Source organism: Helicoverpa zea, chromosome 21, assembly GCF_022581195.2.
Source record: "Helicoverpa zea isolate HzStark_Cry1AcR chromosome 21, ilHelZeax1.1, whole genome shotgun sequence".
NCBI lineage: Eukaryota > Metazoa > Arthropoda > Insecta > Lepidoptera > Noctuidae > Helicoverpa > Helicoverpa zea.
In genome coordinates, this window is record NC_061472.1 from 10,652,540 (window position 1) to 10,678,745 (window position 26,206).

General features: G+C 37.5%; 4 protein-coding genes across 6 annotated transcripts in view; 1 reads left to right on the forward strand and 3 right to left on the reverse strand.

Moving 5' to 3' along the window:
- Positions 1 to 2,774: 2,774 nt before the first annotated feature.
- LOC124640577 (protein C19orf12 homolog) lies at positions 2,775 to 6,721 on the reverse strand. Its single transcript, XM_047178397.1, has 4 exons — positions 6,387 to 6,721; positions 5,156 to 5,314; positions 3,669 to 4,441; positions 2,775 to 3,248 (listed from the first exon to the last, which is right to left on the reverse strand). The coding sequence occupies exons 1-3, from the start codon at positions 6,463 to 6,465 to the stop codon at positions 4,215 to 4,217; spliced, it is 465 nt and encodes a 154-aa protein (XP_047034353.1). The 5' UTR covers positions 6,466 to 6,721; the 3' UTR covers positions 2,775 to 3,248; positions 3,669 to 4,214.
- A 2,219-nt stretch (positions 6,722 to 8,940) lies between these two features.
- LOC124640656 lies at positions 8,941 to 10,399 on the reverse strand. The gene is made up of 2 exons (XM_047178522.1): positions 9,904 to 10,399; positions 8,941 to 9,565 (listed from the first exon to the last, which is right to left on the reverse strand). Exons 1-2 carry the CDS (start codon positions 10,199 to 10,201, stop codon positions 9,345 to 9,347), a joined length of 519 nt encoding a protein of 172 aa, XP_047034478.1. The 5' UTR covers positions 10,202 to 10,399; the 3' UTR covers positions 8,941 to 9,344.
- A 328-nt stretch (positions 10,400 to 10,727) lies between these two features.
- Positions 10,728 to 11,874, forward strand: LOC124640657. The gene is made up of 3 exons (XM_047178523.1): positions 10,728 to 10,948; positions 11,037 to 11,307; positions 11,672 to 11,874. Exons 1-3 carry the CDS (start codon positions 10,829 to 10,831, stop codon positions 11,794 to 11,796), a joined length of 516 nt encoding a protein of 171 aa, XP_047034479.1. The 5' UTR covers positions 10,728 to 10,828; the 3' UTR covers positions 11,797 to 11,874.
- Positions 11,875 to 12,046: 172 nt separating this feature from the next.
- Positions 12,047 to 26,206, reverse strand: part of LOC124640655 (ubiquitin carboxyl-terminal hydrolase 8) — a 28,282-nt gene continuing 14,122 nt past the window's right edge. For 2 of the 3 annotated variants that reach the window (XM_047178521.1, XM_047178519.1), the window contains 6 exons: positions 17,004 to 17,134; positions 16,478 to 16,577; positions 15,958 to 16,086; positions 15,370 to 15,564; positions 14,671 to 15,014; positions 12,047 to 14,187 (listed from right to left, as the gene is read on the reverse strand). In XM_047178521.1, coding sequence (XP_047034477.1) covers positions 14,073 to 14,187; positions 14,671 to 15,014; positions 15,370 to 15,564; positions 15,958 to 16,086; positions 16,478 to 16,577; positions 17,004 to 17,134 — 1,014 coding nt within the window. In that variant the 3' untranslated portion in view covers positions 12,047 to 14,072. The remainder of the gene's footprint in view (positions 14,188 to 14,670; positions 15,015 to 15,369; positions 15,565 to 15,957; positions 16,087 to 16,477; positions 16,578 to 17,003; positions 17,135 to 26,206) is intronic. The other variant, XM_047178520.1, reaches the window with a different exon arrangement.

Consider the following 26,206-nt stretch of genomic DNA (forward strand, 5'->3'; position numbering starts at 1 on the left):
CAATAATAGTAGCCTAGTTATGTTAACACTGTTGTACTTATAAATATATCTAAGGATTTTAGTATGTAAATGACTTTTCAGGTTAAAAATATATGATTAGGCAAGTTAATACATAAATTATTCTAGATATTTTTAATGTCTAAAGTTAAATTATTTCTTCAATAAGAAAAGTTCTAAAATGATGGAAAAAAAAACACAATTTCTAAAAAGTTAAATTAAAGCTTGTAATATTTTTTATTATTATTTTTATTCAGTTCGCAAACACTTTTCTCTGTGACATTACTAGCTACAGTTAATTGTATACTAAAATTCTTATAAAGAAAAAAACTCATAATCCCTAGTTTTTGGTGCGATCCGTCGTGATTTGTATCGATTTAGATTGTGTGCCGTCCTTGTCTGTCATTGTGTCGAGCGAGAGGGACAAAACGATCTATCGATTAAACTTACATTGTAATGTAGTGATATTCATAAGTATGTGGATTCTGTTTATTAATACTGACAGTTCTATTTATTTGTATTGATTATGATTATTTTCTGCGCAGCAGTTTCGGTGTTTAACACTTACAGACAAAAAATATAATAGATATAGGTATTGTTTACAGATAAGCAGTATTTTTAATGTGCATTTAATTTATTACCCAACTGGACACTAAATAAACTAAAATTGTTGAAACAATATTGTCAAAAACAGCTTAAATAAAATATATAAAGCAGTAAGTATTAGGGTCAAATAATGAAATATATAAATATATTTAGTGTAATAGACACTAATACTTATTGTTGTGCAGCCAGTTTCTAAACTTTATCCGTCTTACCACAAAAACTTTTAAACGTCAGTTTAAGCCTTGTCTAAAAAAATGACAAATTATGACGTTGACATATGGTTCATTTTGCAGCCACAAAATTTTTAGACAACTGTAAACCAGGCGTTAAAGTTTTTGTAGTAAGGCCATATATGTAGAAACATTCCAATCTCATTACGTTTTCCCTAATTCCTATATCCTATGTAATGTAGTGACTATAATTTAGCCACCTTAAGGTATATCCCAGACATGTAATTTCATAAAATGTCGTCAACATTAATAAAGAGAATGCAACCTGTCATCAGTTGCCTTACTAGAAGTGATAGCTTACTCGTTCCTGTATTGTAAACTGCACTGAATATAATATTCAAACTTACTTGTTGTTTTATTTACCTAGTACTAGCCGTTAGCCCGCGGTTTCACCCGCGTCCCGTGGGAACTACTGCCCGTACCAGGATAAAATATAGCCCATGTTCCTCGGGAAGAGTGTAGCTTTAATATAATTTATCAGATCGGTTCAATGGTTTCCGAGCGTTTATATTAGTATAATCTTACCGAACTACGCCGCTCAACTGGATAAAATAGGTACTAAAAAAGTAGCCTATATCCGTCAGCAGGATTTCCCTTATCTCTGTGCCAAACGTATACATCGATTTAGCCATTTTATAAGTAAGAATTAACTAGTAGCCCGTCCGGCTTCGCCTGTTTTCCTACTTGATGATCTGAATCTGATGCTGGCTGCAAGCGGGAGTTGTATGCTCCATGGATATTTCAAACCAAATAAAAAGCCACAATTACGCAACATAGGTGATTTATTTTCCAACACCATTGACAAAAAGCTACAAAATAAAGCAAATAAAAAAGTTGCATCAAACTTAAACTAAGAGCTTATCCACATGACTGTCATCATAGCATAAATCTTGGACAAAATGATAAAATAACATTACTATACATTTTATTAAGATCTAACATAACGTAAGAAGGTTGAGACTAATAACATAAAAATATTTGAACAAAACAAAATTAAATTAAGGTTAAGAGAAAGGAAACTTTAAAAAGTACAAAAATACATATTTTATTATAATATGATATTATGCTAATTGTTTTCTACTTGACATGTCTTTGATTTATAAAAACTATATTGATAAGATACAATTATATGTTTTACATTATTTCTCGATACAAAATTAAGGCACTTGTGTAATAATACAGGTTTTCGGACAGAATCAAAGACATACACAGTACAATCACTTTAAAAGCAAGTCCTAAAAAACTATCATAATTAAACACAAAAAAAATATAATTTATGTAGGTAAGTAATTTTAATCTTTATCGTTGAGTGATAAAGAATGTAATTACTTATCTGTGGTTAGTTAATAATTATAAATCAATCACAGTGCAATTTATTTTAAAACTAGCTTTTGCCCGCAACTTCGTTTGCGTGGAATAGTGACTACCAGCTGATTTTTGATTTGACCAATAGATGGCGCTATATGTCCGGAATAATTTTTTTTTTTTTTTGTAATAAAAACTATCCTATGTCCTTTCTCAAGTTTCAAACTATGTCTGTACCCACACAAATCGGTTCAGTAGTTTAGGCGTGAAGAAAAGACAGACAGACAGACAGAGTTACTTTCGCATTTATAATATTAGTTTGGATGATATTGTTAGTGATGCGTGGGCCCGCTATAGGCCGGGAATTCCCCGAACTTTGTTCAAACAAGAACGAATTCCGGCGTCCAACCGTTTGTCTTCCAAACCCGAGGCGATAAGCGAACCGCGATAAAGAAAAGAGGACATTTACAACATTGATACAGAATAAATGAATACATTTTGTGTTTATGACAAGAGATACCCAAACGAATTTAGTTTTTTTTTTATGGCGCTGATAATTTTATAGATGTCAGCCGGTTTAAGCCTGATTTTCTATTGCTTATCAATGTATTCCTTGATTTGAGCAAAATGTAAATATTACCCATGTTACTGTAGGCCAGAAATAAGGCAATAATTAAATATGAACACATTATTGATAACTTTGAATAGGAACGGTAATTATGATATAGGACAGTTTTGTTTTACATTGTACAGTTGTGATACTTGCACATTTGTATAAAATATTACTTTGTACATATCACTAGATGTACAGACAAGCATTATTTCAGGCAAATTACTTTTTTACAACAAAAAAAAAGTGGTTGTAACCTGTCTCATTCATTATTACGTCCCCACTCAGAGACATTTAATGGTTACTTAAGCCATTCCTTAGTGAAGGATTTGTATGACATTCCATCACTAAGGAGTGACTTAAGTAATCATTAAATGTCTCTGAGTGGGGATGTTAGTTTGAAATCACAAAACGAAATGACACTATATTCTGTTTATCACAAACAAATATAGTAATTGATATGTTGTTGATACAAAAACAATATGGTTTATTCATAAGCTAAGGCGGCCAACTTTCCGAAAACTGAATGCGGGACTTAACCTTTCGTGACAAAGGGGGGGGGGGGCATTGAAAAATGATCGGACGGAACTGATAAAATAAAAACCGTAAGCAAAAAGCTATAATTTAACCTATCAATATCGTGTCACAGCGTGCACTAATGTCTTATTTTCAAAATCATTAGGCCTCACGAGTTCAGTAGAAATAAAGAGAACGAGATTATATTATAGGTAATCTGTGTTCCTGCACTGTTGAGCGTACGCGCAGGTGGGTGTTGTGTAGAAAAATAGGGATGCGGGACATGCGGGACGCATACAACGTTTTGCGGGACCATTTTACTAATAATTTCAAAACGGGATTTCGTCAAGCATTGCGGGACAGTCCCGCAGAATGCGGGACGGTTGGCCGCCTTATCATAAGCTTCATAGTATCGAACCAAGGACATGAATAAATTATCTTCAATATTGTGTTCCTCATGATAATTAATTAATGAGGTGAATTACTATCTAATCTAAAGAACTAAAAGTTTGTCATTTTGATAGATATTTGAGCAATTAATGTCTAATCACACAATGTGCAGTCTACCATTTTTTTTTAATTAAAATCACACATAACAAGGATTTTGTCCTGTCCTATCCAAAAGCCAGGTGCAGGTAACAAGGATGTTACCATAATTTTGATAATCATTGAAATGTTATTTGTTAATCTTACTTGACTATTTGCCTCATCATAGCTATTATTTGACCTAATTAATAAGTCAGGACTTCACATATTCTTCAATTCATATTTCTAACTTGAAATGTGTTCAACTTTTCATTTAGAATTACATAGAATACTTTGTTATAGTCAAACCATAATGAATAACTTGTTATCCCTGTGTTTACATAAATTCTTGATAATAAACAATGAACTGTAAAATTGAGACCTAACAAAATTACAACTCCCTACTGTAATTTATTTTTACCTTTTCATTGATAAATCATATTTGACATGACTTCCTTGTTGAGCTTCTGAGCGATAAACTCAATGATTGTGAAGACCAGCTCTCTCCGGCTTGCCGTGCACCTCATGAGGATCTGGAAGGCTTCCAGGTAGTCAAGAGGATCCAGTCTCCGGAGGAAGTTGAATACTATGTACAGAAGCTCACTCAGCTTCTCTTTAACTGTGGCCCATATTTCTCGGAGTGATACTACAGCTGAAATGAAATATAGTAATTTAAAAATAAATAAAAACATTATTTTTTCTTGACTGAACTGCCACACTGCTAGGCCTTCTCATTTTGTCTATACATCTCTTGATCCTTTCAAATGTTCAGGATAAAAAAAAAATCTTTTTAAGGCGAGGAAGTGGTCAACAATAATTCCATAACCGGCACGCGCATCTAAGGCGCCAAAAGGGGTCGGAGCGTCTGAGCGGGGCGAGGATAACAATACGCGCGCTAGCTTATAACTAAAAGTCGTAAGCGACAAAATGGTTTTGTAATTTTAATATTTAGAAATGATAATTTAATAAAAATTCCTACTACCATTTTAAAGAGTATGTATATACTCAACTACTAAAAAAGTTAAGAGGCTTAAATCGGTCCCGTTTGCCCATAATATGTGAATCTCTTTTTAAAAAGAGGTATGTTTGATATATTTTTCTCTGTTATAAAAGTTACCTAATCATGTTTCTACAACTAACAAAATAAGGCTTATATCATGAACTTTCAGGTAACCAAGTTGTATTTTGATCCGTTTTGTATTTACTGAGAAAAATTGACATCCTTGGCGCCAAAAATTCCAATTCGTCCTCTTAATATGGTATTGTAATTACAGTTGAGATACTGACTTTCACTTTAAAAAAACACATAAATCAATACTCATTAAGTACATGTAGTAGCAACAAGTAAACATAGTTGAAAACTCACTTGAAACTCCCAACCCCGTGGCTCCACCAATCCCGGCACCCAGAGCAGCACCGAGCCGTCCCCCTGCATACCCGCCCATGACGCCGCCAGCAACTGCCATAACGGTAGTCAGTAATGCTGCATTGCTGTCCCATACTATCCGGATGTCAAACGTATCAGCTACAACAGAAAGAAGGTGTGTTGTGAATAGACAATACTTATTTAAAAAACTGGCCAAGTGCGAGTCAGAATCGCACACGAAGGGTTCCGTACCATTATTTATAAAATGAGTGAAAAAAAATGACATTTGTATGGGAGCCCCCCAAAATATTTATTGTATTCTAATTTTCTGTATTTATTGTTGTAGCGGTGACAGAAATACATCTTCTGTGAAAATTTCAACTATCACGGTTCATGAGATACAGCCTGGTGACACACGGACAGACGGACAGAGGAGCGAATAGGGTCCTGTTTTACCCTTTGGGTACGGAACCTTAATACTGGCCATATTAAAAAAATGGACAATATTTATTAGCTATGTTTTAGTAATTTCACTTTTCTGTGATGATGGGTTTTTGAAGAATTTATTTAGATTAATGGGACGTAGTTATGCAGAAACGTTCCAACCCACAAGTCACCCGAAATCGAGTTATTGTGATTGAACAGCCTAAAATTTAGCATATGGTTATCTAAACTCAATATAATTCAACAATAAAACCTCTAGTACCTTTACTAGTTAGAATAAAAAAGAATACAACTGAAACGCGTAAATGCTTATATATCAAATTCAAGTTTAATTTGAGATATAAGCATTTACGCGTACAGTGGGTTGGAACGTTTCTGCATAACTACGTCCAATGTAAATTAAAAATATATATGTTTTGGATATTAAATTATTTTCTGGTTGATTTCTTCTGTTGAATTAATTGATTATACGGAACTTGGAAACATTGAACATGGAATTCTACAATAATATTAATGAAGATGAGATATGATTTTCATATTGCTCTGAGCTTAGTAAATACGACTTACTTTTTAACACGAAAGCCTGATAAGAATTCAAAATCCAAATAATAAAGAAATATTACAAATATTAAATTCAATCTTTTAAAGGAGAGCTTGATAGGATCAAATCCCATAAGCTGGCAAACTGTCAATATTATTCTTTTACTATCTACGTTTTAGAAAAGCGAGTTTCCTACGGCCTCGTAAAATCCTCGTCGAATACAAAAAGTAAAAAACTTTTACTCACCCAATTGCAAAATTATTTGTTCGACCCATGTTCTGTCGAACCTCACATCACCTGCATAGATTTCCACTTGCATATCCATTTTGTTATCAAAAAAACTATTCACGTGTGAAAATACAAAATTGGAAATGAATCAAACAAACCAAAATATAATTTCTTGGCAAGTAAACAAAAATTCTCATCACAGAATCCCTTTGACGTAAAAGTCCAAACAAAACAGATTAAAAAATTATTTACGTTCCGTCGCGTCCTGCAACAAACGCGCTTGATGGCAAACTAACGGACGATTCGATTTTAAATGTTCCCCTCCTTTTGTTTATCGAAATTAAGATAGATAAAGATTTTGATTACTATATATCAATATTAATCGGTCATTATGTAGGGTAATGACACTGTCGAAATCACCTACTTACGACTTTTTGGCACGTAGCCAAAATTCGAAACAAATATGCAATACAATAATGTTATATGAATGAAATTTTGGTATACATGGGACGCTGTAGACATTTTGTAAACAGCTTGCTACACGTAGTAATCTATGTTTGTAAGCTTGGTTTATTCGGTTGCGTGAAGTTCAGTTGTAATAAATTCGCATCAATTCAATTTCTTGAGCGATGTTCCGAACAGCCATTAGTTTGGCACGAAATCTATACTTACTAATATTATAAAGCTGAAGAGTTTGTTTGTTTATTTGCTTGAACGCGCTAATCTCACTGGTCCGATTTGAAAACTTCTTTCAGTGTTAGATATCGAGGAAGGCTATAGGCTACTTTTTATCCGGGTTCGTGTAGAGGTTCCCACGGGATGCGAGTGAAACCACCTATCTATAAATTTGTTTTTCATATAAATATACATAAAGCTAGACATAGCAATCATGTTGGACAGATACCTACCTATTGTTTATAAATAAAGGGGTCGTGATTCTGACCGGCGCGGCGCCGCCACCTAAAATTACAAAAGCAAACTGTTTAACTGGATAGTAAAAATTTAGGGGATTCCTAGAAACAAATAAAAACTTTTGACTGTAGATAATTTTATTTTAATAATCATGTATAAAATACAGGTAAGGGATTCCCTACAAATGTTGCGATATAGTTTCATATAAAGGGGATTTCTCTATCTATCGCACGAATACTATCGCTCAAGGGTCACTATTCTGAATAAAAATGGGAATCCCCTAATTTTGTTATTCTAGTGATCTCAAGGGGGCCATGTAGCTGAAAGCATAGTTTACAGGGGCCCGATTCTCCTAAGTTAATAATGTCAAAATCGAATAGTAATCGAATCGCAATACGATCGTAATAGCAGTTTTAACCATATCGGGCATTCTGCTACTAATAAAAGACCAATCGTATTCGATAGACATTTGATTGGTGTGCGATTGGTATGCTATTTTGGTAATTTTGGTCTATACGGTAGTTTGCCGTGCAATCATTTTGCAATCGTAAAACATTTGCAGACAAAATGATTCATTATTGAATGACAGAAAAGAATAAAAACGTTTATTTCAAAGAAAAAATAGCGGAATGCCACATACGCTTCAATAGTAATCGAGTCGGGATTGGATCTCAGTCGAATCGAGTCGAACGTCAATCGAAGGTCGCTTAAGTAAAATTAGGAGAATCGGGCCCCAGATACATAAAGACAACACTGGCTGCTATTAAGACTGGCAACCATCGCAGGCTTGGTATTTGCCTCAGGTTTTCAAGCGCTGGTGAAAATAGAGCGCCCGTATAATTTTCTAGGCAGTGACCTCCGCAGGACTGGGGCCAGCATTAATGGCTTCGTGTAATATTTGCACTTCTCAGTTTGTTAAATAAAGGGGCCGGTGCTGTAGTCCGGTGCGGAGTTAGGCATTTATATTTGAGTGAAACCCTTGCGACACCGCTCAGACGCCGCACTGTGCGGCCTGGCCTGGCCCTTACGCAGTTAGTGTTGTGGTAATTATTCAAGTGAATGTGTTTATGACTATAGTTCAGGGGCCCGATTCTCCTAATTTTACTTAAGTGGCATTCGATTCACATTCGACTGCGATCCAATCACGACTCGATTACGATTGAAGCGTATGTGGCATTCCGCTATTTTTTCTTTGAAATAAACGTTCTTATCCTTTTCTGTCATTCAATAATGAATCATTTTGTCTGCAAATGATTTACGATTGCAATATGATTGTAGAACAAACTAACGTTTAGACCAAAATCACCAAAACAGGAGACCAATCGCAAACCAATCGAATATCGTTGGAATGCGATTGGTCTAATATTAGTAGCAGAATGCCCGATATGGTTAAAACTACTATTGCGATCATATTGCGATTCGATTTCTATTCAATTTTGACATTATTAACTTAGGAGAATCGGGCCCCAGATAGGCAGTTGCTCCATATTGAGCACTAGTTCTCAGTTGCATCCCGTCCGACTGGAAGCTGACCCCAACACATTTGAGAAAAGGTGATGCAGATGATTATGATTGCCATACTATTATAGCAAATTAGCAACATCAACTTTCTTGTAATACATGCTCAAACTTGTAGGTACGGACATATCAAAACAACCAGTAAATGTAGATTGATACGATTTATTTATTTATTGTCTTTCATATACATATTAACATAGTTTTTATAAAAATACACATTTGATTTTTACAATACATCATATAAAATTATCTTATCCCATAAAATTATGCCTATCAAATAACAATTAATCATTAAAATTAATCAGAGATTTTATATTATTATGCACCAGTCATATTTTAAAGCTAACATCTTCATTGAACCTTAATATTTTGAGTATATTTTTTGTCACGATCAACACAACAATAACACTATTTTCATCAATATTACAAATTAAGTCACAATTCCAATGTCATTAAAACGTATAAATGTATTTATCAAAGTATACAATTCATGTCAACTTTTATTAAAATACTCTGTCTTCATAAAAATTATTTCAAAAGACAATATTATGCAGCAGTGATGCTTGATAAAATTTTCTTGCCAAGGATACCGGACGCTGTCTGCAGAATGAGCATAGCAAGTTGGGTTTTGTCACCAGATGTGGTGAGAAACATGGCCGCTCGCTTGTAGTCCTCCAGCCCCAAGCCTGCCAGGTAGTCATACACTATGTCAAACAGTTCTGATAGCTTCTCTTTTATATCCTGCCAAATGCTCCTCATGGATACAGCTGTAACAAAAAAAAAATATTTATTTCACTTTGAGGTAGGTACAACAAAAACATCTTCCCGCAGTTGCTACCCAATAAAACTGCAAGTGATGGTTAATTTAGTTGGTTATAGGGGAAATTTTTGATTATATAGCAATGGATACATCGGATTACATATAAATGTAACACTTAATCTTTTAAAATTTTCTACATGTACCTACACTACAAAAAAAAATAAAACTTTTTGGTACCTAACTAAAACTATATAATTTGATTCTTTGAATATTGAGAATTCATGCAAGGATCAGAGCTGTGAAAACATCGGAATCAGGGAATAAACTTGACTAAAATTCACTTACCAACGATACCAAGTCCGCAGGCACCTCCGACCGCGCCGCCGACTGCCGCTCCGATTTTCCCTCCATAATGGCGGCCAATCAAACCACCCGCCAACGCAAGCCCCGTGGTCACCAACAGCGCTGACTTTGTTCTCTCATCGCTCAGGACCACGCGGAAGTCGAAAGCATCGCTGATACTTAGTATCACTTTCTCGATGCACGCAGGGTCAAATGGTAAACCGGCATTCCCGCACATCGTGCCACGAGTATACACAGACTCGTAGCCGTTATCGGAGCCCGAATCTGAATCGTAATCCATTTTTATACTTAGATTTTCTACTACAAATTTAACAACGCACTGATGATGTTACTGTGATTGCTCCTCGTAATGCCGGGTTTTTAAAGCTAGTTTGAAAGCTGTCTATCAACAATAAAAAAACTACAGAGAGCCAAAAAGCCAACTCGAGCTCACACCGGACAGTCGGGGAATGAAATTGTTGAAAAACAGGAAACAAGGGCACACCGGCACACATTAATATTTTTATATCGTAGGTATTTGAGGAATTTTAAGACTATAGACAATGTGGATGATATTCGCGTAGAAAAACTGATTGGATTTTGACCAATAAAATAAAAGATAAAGAGTATAATATAACAATATCAACAAAGTTTCAGATTCTTCTTGATGATAAGATTAGTGTGATTTTTACATAACTGCAATGCAACTGCAGAAGGATTGCCACAAATCTAGAAATCTAAAGTTGAATAACCAACGATATTCTCGTTATGAAATGAAACCCTTGACAACTTATAAACCAAAAATAAAATTTTGTTGTCAAAAATGTCAGTGTCATTTGCAACTTCAGTTCAGCCGGCTGTCGATTATTTATTTTAAATTAAAATTCATCGAATTTGTTTAAATTGTTTGAAATTCTATGTTTCTATCATGCAAAGGGCAACTGCACGTTTAAACCAACGGATAGCTGAAGAAGCGCAACTGCTAGCCGAGGAAAAGTGGATCATAGAAGCGTTAAGGAAAGTTAAACAACAAAGAAACGGCTTACAGGTTAGTATTGTTTATAAACAAACCCAGGTCGTAAAAACTGCATTATTCGTTACAGTAACTATTACGAAATATAGAAACTACATTTCAGATAGAAAGACTCCACTTAGAAAATTTGAAGGCGACAATAAACAGAGAAGAGTTGAGGAGTATAATTTCTTCAGACGTCGCTGTCAACAAGGATAGTGAAACTGCTCAGACCCAATCTGCAGAGACTGACAAACCCACCACTCCTGACTATCCACTGACTGAGATAATCCCGGTGACAAATTTAGCACTGTTGGATGGTCCAGTTGCAGGGATTGATGACGAGATGTGCAACACTGAGAAACTCAACCTGTCTGTAACTAACTCAGTATTCAGTAAGTGTAGCATTTTTTCATTGATTTCCACTGGCTTGTTATGGACATCCTCCACTGTAAACATAGCAAACATAGACGTAGCTTCTTCCCAAGTATATTGAGGTCAACTTCCAATATACCTAATGCCGCTGAGTCGATTTTACATGAGTGAGCTGGCTCATCAACTTCCTAACCCAGTTACCTGGGCAACCCAATAAATACCCTTTTATAAGGCTAATTGTCCGATTTTCTGGCATATGAATGCAACATCTATTGAAAAATATTTAAATAGATATCAAACTTAACCCCTTGTATGCAGGTGGCACATATCCATGCAGACACAATTGATTTTCTATTGTTTTCTAATAATTGCTTATAATTCTAGCGAATCAGCACATGGCCTCATTGGACATAGAGGAGGATGACGATGATTTGGACAATGCTTTAGAAGACGATGAAGACATGGAGAACTGCCTCATTGAAATGAACATGCTGATGCAGTCTAAATGATGTCCTCAAAAGGATATCTTCATAACTATTAACTTGAACTGAATTTGTAAATAAAGGTATTTCTAAGTTCACTTTTAAGAGTAATAAGTATTATTAATGTCACCTACTCATATTTCGCTACATACCTGCAGTAGACGTAGCAAAAAAAGCAAGTACTGATTATCCCATATGAAAACCATAGAGAATGTTGAATATCATATATACAATCATGACACATTCCATTTTGGTCTTACAAATAAAAAACAACATGTATATTAACAAAGAATTTAATAAAGTTTGTCTTACATTTACTTTTACATACAATAAACCATTAATGTATGCTATATACAAATGTTCATACAACAGTTTATAACAAAAAATATGTTTTTCGAGACCAAATTGCGTTTTACTTTACGGAACATTGTGAATGGCACATTCTTCCGGCAAGGGTGCTAAGTTTCTAGGTAATTTAGGCACTGCTATTCGTTATTTTTTGATACGTAGAGTAATTAAATGAGATATTTGAACACAACTGTTCTGTGATCGAATCCTTATCTGATTAGTTAGTTGGCTTTGTACGCATTTTGCTATGTAGGTGAATTTAAATTAATCGCAACCAATTATGAGTGAGTGCAGCTTATTATCATAAATGTATGATGGTTGCATAATGCGTATTCAGCCAATTCATACTGGCGAATTAATAAAGCAATTCGTTTAGATAACTACAATTTATAAATGGAACATTGTAGATGTCTTAAAATAAAAGGGCACTACCCCATTGTCAAATAAAAAAACAGGCATAATAACATCTTGAAAAATATTTGTAATTTAAGACAATTTAATACAGATGAATAAAAAATTGCTTAAAAAGACTATGTACAGAACAAAAAGCCGTTATCACAACTGATTGCTTAACTAAACCGCCAATATGTTAAAAAATACAAGCGGTCAGATAAATACAATAATGAAATACATCTAGGTAAAATACCAATCATTTTCAGTCTTTCATTCATAAACATTAAGTGTTCATTCACGGATTTCATTCACTCGTATCATGTAGCGGCGAAGTGTCTCATGCAACACAACTTATGCACATTATTTACTAAACTCCAGTTACTTTGCTGGTTATTTAGCTATTTTCTAACCGTACAATGTACATGAGCCGCGAATAAAATGTCGCAGTTATTTTTCTAAAGATTATCGTAAAATGTTAGTGTGAATTATACTTTTAAAACAAAGTGTAAGAGAAAGATAATAACAGGGTAGATTGCAGTGGAAACAGTCTCAGAAGAAATAACCTAATAAATGTCACTCCAATCAAAATGTTTTCTTTGCAAAAATAACTGCAACATGAAATAAAACCAACTAAAAGTATTACAATAAATAATGAAATGTTAACCCTACATAGTTGCAACATGTAAAAGCTATTTGTACAAGGCATAGTTTACACATCAACCGTTTAAAACTATAAGCTTGCTTCGTGGTTTTTCTCAAAAACCATCTGGTAATTTTGAATGACAAACTGCCGGCAGACAGTGTCGAAGGATATACACATAGATTTACATTTATTATTGAAGTTATATATTAAAATAATAAATACAATACATCCTACTGCTCGAGAATCCACTGCAATCGACTAATGTATTCCCGTTTGTATTCTAGCAATACAGCTATGCTTTTTGCTAGTTTCATTAAAATATGTTCAGCTGTTTCAGCATGACCGCTATCACAGACATTAATAAAACTCGCTTTCATAATAATATTTAATCACATTGCTTGCAGTGCATTCTCAACTGGTATTTACTATACGATAAATACAAATCGTCCATGTCTTTTATATAATAAATATACATAGAGGCATGTCTTTAACTAATCGATACACCAAATCGTTTTAATCACCGACATAATCGCCTAGTCGATTTTATTTGAATCTTCTAATAGTGGACTAAACTGTAAATATGTTAAATACAACTTGGTGATGACACCAAATGAAACCACAAATAATATTCATTATTATGAACAACTTTTACTGTCACACCAAATAGGTATGGTGCAGTTGGCCACAAAAGCGGTAATAATATAATATAGATAAACTTCACTTCACAGAGCATACGTTGAATTCAAATTAACTCCACCACAATGCGGCCGACTGTACCTCAACAAAAACCTACTCATAATAAGAAACACTATTTCCGATTCTGTGAGTACCACAGTCACTTCACTTCACAAACACTGAATTTGGTGAGTATTAGAGTCTTGTGCCGCTATCGGGCGGGCAGCTTGCGCTTGGTGGCGCATCACGTCTGCCGCGCGGAACACGACGTGTAGAACAGAATGTAGGCAGCGCTCGACTTCACTTCGCTTGAGGGGATCTCAGTCACCACGTGGTCGTCGTACTTGTACCATCTGCGCCGATTTATATAGTGCTTGTTAGTTATATGCAGTTGGGAGTCTATACTAATATTATAAAGCTGAAGAGTTTGTTTGAACGCGCTAATCTCAGGGACTGGATCGATTTGAAAAGTTCTTTCAGTGTCAGATAGTCCATTTATCGAGGAAGCTACTCCGGGTTCGTGCAAAGGTTCCCACGGCAGAGGCTAGTAAAAATATATACTTGAATGGTAAAAGTTTGCCCTAAGTTTGATGATAAGGGAAGATTGATTACATAATATTCACATTTACAGGTCCAAAAACTCAAAAGGGAATTTCCGTTCAAATAACTTATCTTACTCTGTGTGATATAGGACAGTAAAAAGGCAAAGGCCATATTGAAACCATTACAATACTGATATTCAAATATTGTCTAAATAAAACTTTTTTAAATATTGTCACATGAATATAGAATTCAATAGAACAGAAAAGATGAATAAAAATAAGAACTCCAAAAACACTTACTTCCCATAAACACTGCTCTTACAATACGCCGTATAATGTCCTCCCTCCATAGAGCCATAATGATTCGAAACCGCATACAAATTGTACGAGTGATTCGGCGGACTATGTAGGGAAAACTGTCTCATATCCAGATCTTCTAGAGGAAAGTCAATATATGTCTGTTTCTTCCTATATGCGTTACACATATACTCTTTGGGATCGACGTAGAATCGCTTGAAGTGTATGACCAGGACTGGGGGAAGGCGGGAGATGTCTAGCTTCTTGACTGCATCACGCTTCTCCTTGCAGTTGGGGCAGTTCCAACCTGGTATTGTTTCGCCGTTCAGGTACAGTTTCAGGCAGTCCTGTTGGGGAAATAGTGTTTAATTTGCTATCAGTATCAATAACTACAAATACACATAAAAATAATGATTAATTCTGCAGGATAGAAATCTTTAGACATATTGAATTTGAATAATCTGCAATTAAATGGTCTGATAGATTTTGCCACACAAAGAAGACCTTGAAAGAATTTTGGAATATCATTCTGAAATATGAAAGCATCCATATGTTTGTTACACTTTCAAAGCAATAATAAAAATACCTATGCAACCTAAGAAAAGTCATGGTGACGCCTTTGTTTAGCTACAGTGTAAAGAAACCACTTTTCTACAGTTCAGAAAAAAAAAATCGATAAATAACAAAAAGCCATGAACTCACACTCAAAGTACACCGATTAGCATTCGCCGGCAGTTCCAGCGAGAGATTCGAGAAGGACTCGTAAGTGACACTCTGCTTGCCGCACACGGTACATCGGACGGTGGACTTGATCTGTCCGTAGAACAGCCGTAGGATTAAACTCTCCTTGGATTTGGTGTACTCGTGCCATGCCTTCTCTGAAGGGGGGAGGCTGTCCTGTGAAGAGAATGGGTATTAGAACTTGGTAATGGTGCTGCAGATTGTCCAGGGTTATGGAAAAGTTTGAAAGAGATACATAGGTCATAGGCTACAGAAGGAACGTGGATGGGTTGTAGTTACAAGCAATATTTACTTCGCCCCAAAAGGGGAGAGCTATTACATGATAGATATCTTTCGGTCCTTGATATAATGAACGACAATACTTGACATTATGTATGTAAGATGAGTAGACGTTTGGTGCAGACTTATAGACCCGTCGACTCCAGTAAAATTACTGTCTATGTGGAAAAGATCTGGCTCTGAAAGTTGTGCGATATTTCTCAAGAAGTCCTGGTTTCCCTGACATTTCACAAAAGAACTGGTGTCCAGGAGTGGTGAGGCGTAAGGTACCTTGTGGGGCGGCACGTTGATGCTGAACTGCAGGTCGAGGTGCAGCCAGTCCATGAGGATGGTGAGGAACTCGTGCGAGTCCTGCTGCTCACACCCACGGAACGCGCGCTGGTGTTTGCCCACTTCGTTCTGTGTAGCGTTATAGTCATTTTAGTATATTTTGTAATAGCAGTTAGGAAGATGTTAGACTACACAAACGATACGTATAAGATAAGCTGAAAATAGACAAAGACCTTCAGAATATACATTTCCTTAAAGTCATTTTAGTATATTTTTTGCATAAGCAGTTTGGAATACTTTAGATTAAACAAGGGATACAAGAGAGCCCGTTTAAGATTTAAAGAAACTGAAAAAAAAAAGACTGCTTCAGTATTTTCACAAAAAAAGTGTTTTTGTATTTAAATTGGCAATTTGCAACACCTATCTTTCAAGTGGACTTTCAACCATTACCCATAGAACATAAGACCAAGTCATCAACACATAGAGCTGAGAATACTGCAGAACATGAAGACCCACATACCCTGAGGTCCCTGGTGGCGATGAAGCGGTACTGTCCGGACCACAGCGCGCGCACCACCGCCGCCAGCTCCTCTGCTATCGCGCCGCGAGTGCTGTGGGACCTGCAAACAAACAGTTACATTAAGTCCTCGTATAAAATGACCAGCTTCGACCAGTGGAAACTAGTTCTTGTACCTGGATAGAAGTAGTCTATAGCCTTCCTCGATAGAAAAGTTCATGGGTAAGTCAAAGCCGCGAGGATCGATGGATCATAAGTTAAAGCAACGCTTGGCGCTCTGGGCACCTGGATGGGACCATCTTGTCAGAAAGTCGGACAACCAGTTTTCAAAGTAGCATCACGGTGCTTAAGTAACTGGATGAAAGGGGAAAAGAGCTCAGATAGGCAGTCACTCCACGTAAAATACTGGTACTCAGCTGCATCTGATTAGACTGGAAGCCGACTCCACGATACTTGGGAAAGCCTAGGTATCTGATGATCATCAAACCATTTCAAAATGAGCGCCCAAACTTCTAATTACAATATTTACCTGTTGACATGTTCCAAGTACTGTCCGTTGCAGAAGTACGTGACGAGAATGGCGGTGTTGTTCAGGCACTGGATGATCGAGTTCATGTAGCACGTGTTGCCCAGGTTCTTCAGACCTGTCAGACCTCGACCCTGAGGGTATGGAGAATATTAGAGCATACAGATCAGGACAGTGAGTAAAACATGAAAGAAAATATAGAAGACCTGAAAAAAAAGACAGTCCCCAAGTACAGGATTTATATCGTACCTGGATGGATAAACAGTTCGATTTCGTCCAAAATATTTCAGGTAAATCAGGTGTGATGCTTATATTTATTTTTATTAATGGAAATTTGCAAAAATACCAAGAATTCTCTATGTAAGATCATTTCAATATGCGTACATGGGATGATTGATTGAAACAGAAAAACAAGCATTTCCCGAGACCCCCGAAAATGTTAGGCGCCAAGTCATGTGATGATTACGTTCAATCAATCTATGATGTGGAGTTACTATCAAAAAACTAGCTGCCTAATATGTTTACTTCCGACTAAGATTAATCTGTTGTATAAACTGAACATCATAATTTATGTTTGAAATAAAGATTGCTTAGAAGAAATTACAAACCTCTCAATTTAAATAGCTTGACAACCTTTATACTATAGAAGGCGTGAGTGCATACATGCATCTTTAAACTACATATGAAGTTCTATAGCTACTTTAAACTTCTAGTTCAAAATAATCGATAAGCATGCACTCCACTTAGCTTCATTTTCTTTCAAAACTGTTCACGCTACCCCTATTACTTGGCAAATAAATAAAGCCCCATTACGGGCACCGGCGGCCGATGGTTATCGTACCGTAAGGTCAAAGGTCGCCCCCCAAGGTCAAGTGTACGGCGAAACGACCCCACTTCTCATTAGGGGTCTAATTTACGGTGTAGGTGTGGCTTTATATAGACTTTGACAACTTGATCGGAGCCCCGTGTGAATATTTAAAAAGGTCGGTGCAGTTACGATGTAGCGTGGTAGAAGTTATTTTGTATCGTTTCATATTTTACTGTGGAAAGTGAAGGGCAAGGCTGACTTTCCTATATTGCTTTATTGATAAATCTCTTTGAAAAAACTTAGCGAGGTAGAGAAAATAATACCTCTTGAAAATTTTTAGGACCCAATTAAGGTTTTTTGAGACCGCCTACCAAGTTCAAGTGCTATACTTAAGCACGACCGGCTTAGAACAAAGGGGTGGCTAAGAGGCTTAATAAGGTAAAACCCTGAACTTTCTGACGCAATATTTTGTTTTGAAGTAGTTCGCCTCTAAAATCTTAGCAGATTAAAGTATGTTGCTATTTTTGCCGGCAACTAGTCCTTCGTAAAAAGTAGTTTGAGAGTTAAAAGAAGAGTTTTATTTTGAGAAAACTTAAGCTATGCAAGCCCTATACTATCCATTTAAAATACAACTAACACAAGAAGCTCGTGGCTCGTAGGTATCCCGTTACCTAAGTAACTAGGTTGGTGCACAGGTGCATCCGATTATATTGGAAGCTGACCCCAACATAAGAAAAGGCTAAGCAGTTAAGCAGGAACTTACACGTCGAAACAGCCAGACGATGTGGTTTTGCGAGTACTTGAGGCGGACTTTGACTTTGAGCACCATGTTGGCGGTGTCCAGCGGGATGCATCGCCGCTCGTAGCGAAGAATCTTGAAGATTGTACCGTACTTGGTGATAGCTATTGCAGGTTTCTGCTCTCTCTTGCACGAGATCCTTCGACCAAGGAGTCTGGTCGTTGAGGGTTTAGACTTCGCAATAATTGGGTTGGTGATCCCTTCTTTTAGTTTCTTGTTTTTTATTATCGCTGCTGTTATTTCTTTTCACCAAGTGGTTTGGTGACTTGCTTCTTTGGTAATCGCTTTTGCAGCGTCTTTGGACCAAGTGAAAACAGAACTGTCTTCTTGTTACAAAGACTTTTCGAGCGAAATTAAAGTTTACAGTCTTGAAGACACGACCTTTCTTCTTGAAGTAATTACGAAATCTTCACACAAAACACACGAAAAGACCGAAATTCGAGTTCACAATGAAACAATAAATTAATTGTCGTGGCCGAACAAAAGGTTGGATTTAGTATACCTAGACAAAGGGAACACTAGAATAAGCAAAACTAACAAATAAAACATAAACAACGTTGACAATATTGTGGGGAGCATTGGTGAACGCACTTTTCTTTGAGAAGAACTGATTTTATTTGGTTGTATTGTTTATAAACATGTTTGTTCGGCCGCTGATCGCGCGTGCGGTCGTGAGCATTGTCGAGCTCGCACTGAGCTCACGTGTGCTGACAACGTTAAGGGTAGGGGGTGGTAGGTGGGTAGTACGTCTGTGTATAATGTGCGTATGTGTGTGTTTGTACTTGTGCTAGTGTGAGTGTTCTGTATTGTTTTGATGACTAGGTATTGCATTCGGTAATATTTCAACAACTGAAAGTATAAGTTTTACATAAATTACCCTTATTTATCTTTCATGCTTACAAGATTCTCACTAGAATTTTCAGTCACTAAAGTTTTTGCTAATATCGTAGAGTGGCCGAAACCGTATCGTAAATTGTCGTATGCATAAGAAAAGGCGTGCGTACTGTTTGCTTAGTAAAGAGCAAACATTTTCATGATTGATGGGAATGTGCAAAAGCCCGACCCATGTTGGCTATATTTTGGTACATTTTTGTCAAAATATAAGAACGAGTAGGTAAATTGATCGTGGGCATAATTTATTTTTGTACGAACTATTTTTATACTAGCTTTACTGTTGAATAATTTATTATACTGATTTTACCTACAACTATTTATAGACCGTTTATTTTCGGCGTTTTGACTTATATTGATTTGTTATTTGACATATCTAATCCTTGAATAATTGCTGTAAGAAACCTAGTAGTAAGTCTTTAAAGAAACCTAATGTTTGCACAATAAATGCATTTAGATTTGATAACCCAGACATAAAGACTGAACCGACTGGTATATTTTTATGTTGGATAGGTTATACCATGGCGACGGTGATAGACATGTAAAACCGATTAAAATTAAATTGGTACATAGATAATCTAAAAAGCGAGGGAAAAGACTTGAGTTTTTTTTAATTTCTTTCCTGGACGAGGTAAATCGGCAAAGCAAAATGGCAAAGCCTAGTAAAATATAATACGAGGAAACAATATATAGTTGCCATCTCGTGCGTACATAAGACAGCTATAGCGTAGGAAGGGATTATTTCTTGTATGAAGTGCAATACGTCAGAATGCACGCGATGCACCCACGCTTGCTGTCACGCACGGGGTCACTTATTTACTATACTGACTTCGATTGTTTTTATTTACTGATTTTAATGAGTTCTTTATGGGGTAATAGGTGACGATTTGGGAAATGGTTACTATAGACGACGTCATAAGCAATTAAATTGCTCTTGGTCAAACTACAACATAGTTAGTATTGCTTTAAATTAATTATTAAGATATCGAATCATCTTGTAAAACAGATACCTGAAACAGAGCCATTAAGTACAGTAGGTAATGGTTGTTCAGTTACTTTTGACGCCAAAATTTATTAACATCCTAAACTTTGAAAAACGTACACGAGTACTTTAATAAGTTATCGAGCTCACGATGTTAAGCTGTATTTAAAATGTTGATTTGTTAAACTACTTTTGAAGCTGACTGTACATTTCACACGAGGTAGCCATTATACCTTATATTACTTGCTTCAAGAATGACCATCACCTTTAACTTTATATGGCTAATATCTAAGCAATTATTTTTATAATAGGTTCATATAATAAACGAATTTCCGAGTCGAGGTCGCCACAACTATTATTTGAATCGCATACATATTGCGGTTAGAGCATTAATCATGAGGACACGAACTTACTTTACCTCCCTGGGGTAACCTAATTAATACAGACGACTGTAATTAATTGTTTAGTGTTATTTGATATGTTTGGGGTGACATTATTTTGAGATATTTTTAGAACTAAGAAACTGGAATATGACATTCAAGCTCTTTTGGGGGGATCATTTTCCCGTGCCCAGATAAAATACAGCCTATGTGACATAGGATATGTTTTCTGTGAAGTGTTTCCCAAGATAAAAAAATTTAGAAGTTTCGGAGGTTATTAAATGCAAACAAGCAACCAAATCTGCCCTGTTAATAATGCTCGATTGATTGACAATACCTTCTTTTAATATTTACCAACACATAATATAACATAAATTATACTCTTTTCATGGCATATTCATTTGAAGAGAATTAACTGGACGGACGTAGAAATTGGCTTGGAAAAGTTTAAGTTAATTTAATATTATAAGTAGTAACTGCTCGTTAGTGCAGTGCACGTGTAACTCGCTCGAACATATGTAATAAAACAGCCTTTTATCCGCAACTGGGCTAACAACATGTTTAATAATAATTATATTTTTATATCCATGTAGATAGATAGATATACTCTTTATTATGTACACCAATTTATCATCATCATCATCATCATCAGCCTATCGCAGTCCACTGCTGGACATAGGCCTCTCCAAGTGCACGCCACTGAGATCTATTTTCGGCTTCTCGTATCCAGCTCCTGCCAGCCGTCTTGCGCAAGTCATCACAATTCAAAAAACAAAAACAACAACAAAACACTGATTTACAGATTTAAAAGTCGGTGACACAATGGGCGGTCTTTTTAGAAAACTACTGGGTATAATTTTTCCTTGATTTTCTGACTTGTCTATCGTTAAATTATTTTATAGTATTATAGTTTATAATATTAAGTTATTATGGATCCATGGTCTGATATAAATAAAGATAATAATTAGTAATAACCCCTAGATTCGTTTAATGTTATTGTACTGTTTCTTTGATTTTTTGAAGCAGTCTTTTGATTTGGATAGTAACATTTTTTACACTTAACTTGGGTATTTGAAAGTATCAAGATTATTAAGTATCAATTTGTAAGCATCAAGATTTGTGGTACTAATCTATTGATACATGATCTCATCATGACATCTTGTACTTATTTTTTTTTTGTTAATATATTTCATCTCTTCAATACATTAAGTCAGATTGGCACCCTCAAAACCGTAAATACTACATTTTTTTTAACCCCCAATTATCTCCTATAAACACGAGTAAACCCACGTGCTTCTACATAATGCCCAAATGGCAGCCTAACAACAAGAGGCAGGCACAAACATGTGATGTTCACAGCTTATACCACGCGTCCAGTGTTGAGTTACAATATTTGGCGTTAGAAGCCGTATGCGCACCTCCGTGTGGTCGGCAATGTGACGCGTTTCGGCAGATTAGGAGATAATAGTCACGTTTTTTAGGACGTGGTTAAGTGACGACACCGTAGGCGTGGGTCTCTGAGTAGTGATTTGCGGGTGGCTTATCGTCCTTCCGTCTCCTAAAGACGGGTGCAGACTTCCAGGCGTCTCCTAAATCGGATCGGGCAAATGATGATGAATGTCGGGACCCACCTTAAAACACGACAGGCCCATGTTGGCAGCGCACATTGTTCTACTACTGTCTACGCTCTCCTCAGATTCAGCAAATCGCAGTTGGACCCAGCAGGGCTAAAGCCTGTCAGTTGTGCGGGATCGCGCGAAAGAGTTACTGGATACAAGGAACATGGTAGGTTTTAGCCAGGCTTTAGAAGGTTGAAGATGAGGTAAAAAGTGACCTATGTTATATTCAGTAAGTAGACATGTGTCACAAATATGAGGTGTTTCGGCTTAGTAAACATAGTCACGTTTTGTGAGACGTGTGGCGTCGTGATTTCAGGTGAAAGGCCTGTGGGCTTATAGTATTAATATTTTTTGTGAAAATAGTTAAGTATTAGTAAGGTATGGTATTTGACGTATGTAGCTAAGGCATGTTCTTAGTACTGTCTGTGACTCATCTTTCGATCCTACTGAATTTCATCCAAACTTGTAGTTATACAGCAAGGAAAATTTTCGGTTAAAACTTGAGATGTTCTATATTTTGAAAAATAATAAAACCCTTACCTTCTTCTTGGAAAAGCCTTTTTAGAAGTACCTACTCGAAAACAACGAGAGAAACATAAAAATGAAAGATATTTACATATATTTTGAAACGGTATCAATGTTGTTTTATGTAGTACCTAATTAAGAAAACTGCATTCTTATAATCCGTTTAGGAGCAACAGGATTCCAAGTAAACCTCTTAATTATTATTTGCGGTTAATACCTACCTATTGTAGTACGTAGTGAAGCAATGTTTATCATAATTGATTACCGTGTAACGGCGCATGTTTGCAAGTAGTTATGGATGAAAAACATATGGATCTGATGTAGAAGTCTACCGTAAGCACGTTTTTCGCGAACGCGCTAATCACAGATACTAGTGTACCGACTTGAAAAATTCTTCAATTCAGTGTTAGATAGCCCATTTATCGAAGAAGGCTATAGGCTACTTCTTATCCGGGTCAGTGCAGAGGTTCCCACGGGATGCGGGTGAAACCGCTGGCAGAAGCTGGTAAATTAAGAAAACTGCATTCTTATTTACTTATATCGGATGAACGGGATTAAAAATACAAGTAATCTTCTTAATTATTATTATTTGCTGTTAATACTTATTGTACGTAAAGAAGCAATGTTTATTATAATTGATTACCGTGTAATGGCGCACGTTTGTGGGTAGTTAGTGGCGGATTAGCGCACGCGGTGGGATTCCTCGCCTTGACTCGATGCTCGTCACAAAGACGTATTGTGCATAATGCAGTAGGACTAGTTCGATAGTAACTTGTATTTTAAAATAATATCCGATTAGTTTTAAGAGCTCGAGAAGCCTGATTTTCAATTGGTTAAGTATCTACCAAAGAAGAGGGGCATAATAAGTTTGGAGTACATAGGGTCGGTTGCAATTAGAGCTTCGAAATGTATATGCCAATGTCATATTTTGTTAGTGACTTAGGGTCATGGCACATTATAGCGGCACCGCAACAGCACAGCTGCAGCACGGCGTCGCTTCGAATTTAGACTACGGCTAGCTGCCAGCGCGCTAACTACGCGCTGTCCGCAAGGTGCAATCCGCGCGCCGGCCGCGAGGTGTAAGCTTGCTGACACCGCAAACTCAATATTATGTTAAGACAGTTATGATTGAACACGACGTAATGACGTTGTTTCGCTGCCGGCTCGGAGTCGGCGCGTAATGAGCACGCCTATGGCGCGCTGTACGCATGAGGTCCGCTCGCTTGCAGCACGCGGGCGGCGAGTCGAGTTGTGTGGTAGCGGCAAGCGCGCTGTACGCATGAGGTCCGCTCGCTTGCAGCACGCGGGCGGCGAGTCGAGTTGTGTGGTAGCGGCAAGCGCGCTGTACGCATGAGGTCCGCTCGCTTGCAGCACGCGGGCGGCGAGTCGAGTTGTGTGGTAGCGGCAAGCGCGCTGTACGCATGAGGTCCGCTCGCTTGCAGCACGCGGGCGGCGAGTCGAGTTGTGTGGTAGCGGCAAGCGCGCTGTACGCATGAGGTCCGCTCGCTTGCAGCACGCGGGCGGCGAGTCGAGTTGTGTGGTAGCGGCAAGCGCGCTGTACGCATGAGGTCCGCTCGCTTGCAGCACGCGGGCGGCGAGTCGAGTTGTGTGGTAGCGGCAAGCGCGCTGTACGCATGAGGTCCGCTCGCTTGCAGCACGCGGGCGGCGAGTCGAGTTGTGTGGTAGCGGCAAGCGCGCTGTACGCATGAGGTCCGCTCGCTTGCAGCACGCGGGCGGCGAGTCGAGTTGTGTGGTAGCGGCAAGCGCGCTGTACGCATGAGGTCCGCTCGCTTGCAGCACGCGGGCGGCGAGTCGAGTTGTGTGGTAGCGGCAAGCGCGCTGTACGCATGAGGTCCGCTCGCTTGCAGCACGCGGGCGGCGAGTCGAGTTGTGTGGTAGCGGCAAGCGCGCTGTACGCATGAGGTCCGCTCGCTTGCAGCACGCGGGCGGCGAGTCGAGTTGTGTGGTAGCGGCAAGCGCGCTGTACGCATGAGGTCCGCTCGCTTGCAGCACGCGGGCGGCGAGTCGAGTTGTGTGGTAGCGGCAAGCGCGCTGTACGCATGAGGTCCGCTCGCTTGCAGCACGCGGGCGGCGAGTCGAGTTGTGTGGTAGCGGCAAGCGCGCTGTACGCATGAGGTCCGCTCGCTTGCAGCACGCGGGCGGCGAGTCGAGTTGTGTGGTAGCGGCAAGCGCGCTGTACGCATGAGGTCCGCTCGCTTGCAGCACGCGGGCGGCGAGTCGAGTTGTGTGGTAGCGGCAAGCGCGCTGTACGCATGAGGTCCGCTCGCTTGCAGCACGCGGGCGGCGAGTCGAGTTGTGTGGTAGCGGCAAGCGCGCTGACTGTGAGCCGTTGGCTTTTTCATATTGACATTACGAAATATATTATAATATACATGATTTAATGCTCTAAATTGAATGACAACTTAAATGCTGGAGCCGTGCTGTTGCGGTGCCGCTATAATGTGCCATGACCCTTAAGCTTCAGAATCTTCAGAAGTCAGAAAGGTCCTTAGAACCTTCATTATCAGTAAAACAATGATTTATTTTTAACAAATATAGATTTAGTTTTGTACTCCAAAACTTCGCATTATCAGTTTCTCTTAGAATGCCCCATACAATACTGATTTCTTTATTGTGCTGAAATAAATTTAGGTATTGTTTTACTGTATTCATTATATCTACTGCACTGACGTCAACATGAGCCACAAATGCGTGCATCGCTTAGTGTATCAAAATGCATCTAGTATGTTCTAGAAAATTCACATACTTTCAAGATGAATTGAAACATTGATACAGATTGATAAGAACTATTATATGAAATTAGGTACTGAAAAATGATATTTTTTGTATTGATTTTGGTTGCTGTAATTTCTTCAGAATACCGTACCTACTCATACACAGGACATACGCTATGTCATACGCCATATAAATAACTATGAATGTTTTGGTTTCATGTTTGAATATTTTACTTAGCATTATTTATAGTTCCTTCTTCAGTTTATTGCAAAAATAAAATCACACCTGTTTTATTCCGCATAACATTTCTTACCAGTCTTTTGGGGACTGTCTTTTGCTAATTACATATATGTTTCGAAAATTTGGCTCTGTTTTTTAGCGTACATAAGTAGTTAGCATAAACGATTTTCTTTTTATTTTCAGATCTTGGTAGAATCATTTGAACCTGCAAAAAACCTTAGACAAA

Coding starts and splice junctions, on each gene's coding strand:
- LOC124640577 (XM_047178397.1), bottom strand. CDS start 6,465: ATGGATATGCAAGTGGAAATCTATGCAGGTGATGTGAGGTTCGACAGA. Junction 5,315..6,386: donor ACAAATAATTTTGCAATTGG/GTGAGTAAAAGT, acceptor TTTCTGTTGTAG/CTGATACGTTTGACATCCGG. Junction 4,442..5,155: donor CACGGGGTTGGGAGTTTCAA/GTGAGTTTTCAA, acceptor ATTTCATTTCAG/CTGTAGTATCACTCCGAGAA.
- LOC124640656 (XM_047178522.1), bottom strand. CDS start 10,201: ATGGATTACGATTCAGATTCGGGCTCCGATAACGGCTACGAGTCTGTG. Junction 9,566..9,903: donor CTGCGGACTTGGTATCGTTG/GTAAGTGAATTT, acceptor TTTTTGTTACAG/CTGTATCCATGAGGAGCATT.
- LOC124640657 (XM_047178523.1), top strand. CDS start 10,829: ATGCAAAGGGCAACTGCACGTTTAAACCAACGGATAGCTGAAGAAGCG. Junction 10,949..11,036: donor AACAAAGAAACGGCTTACAG/GTTAGTATTGTT, acceptor ACTACATTTCAG/ATAGAAAGACTCCACTTAGA. Junction 11,308..11,671: donor TGTAACTAACTCAGTATTCA/GTAAGTGTAGCA, acceptor TTATAATTCTAG/CGAATCAGCACATGGCCTCA.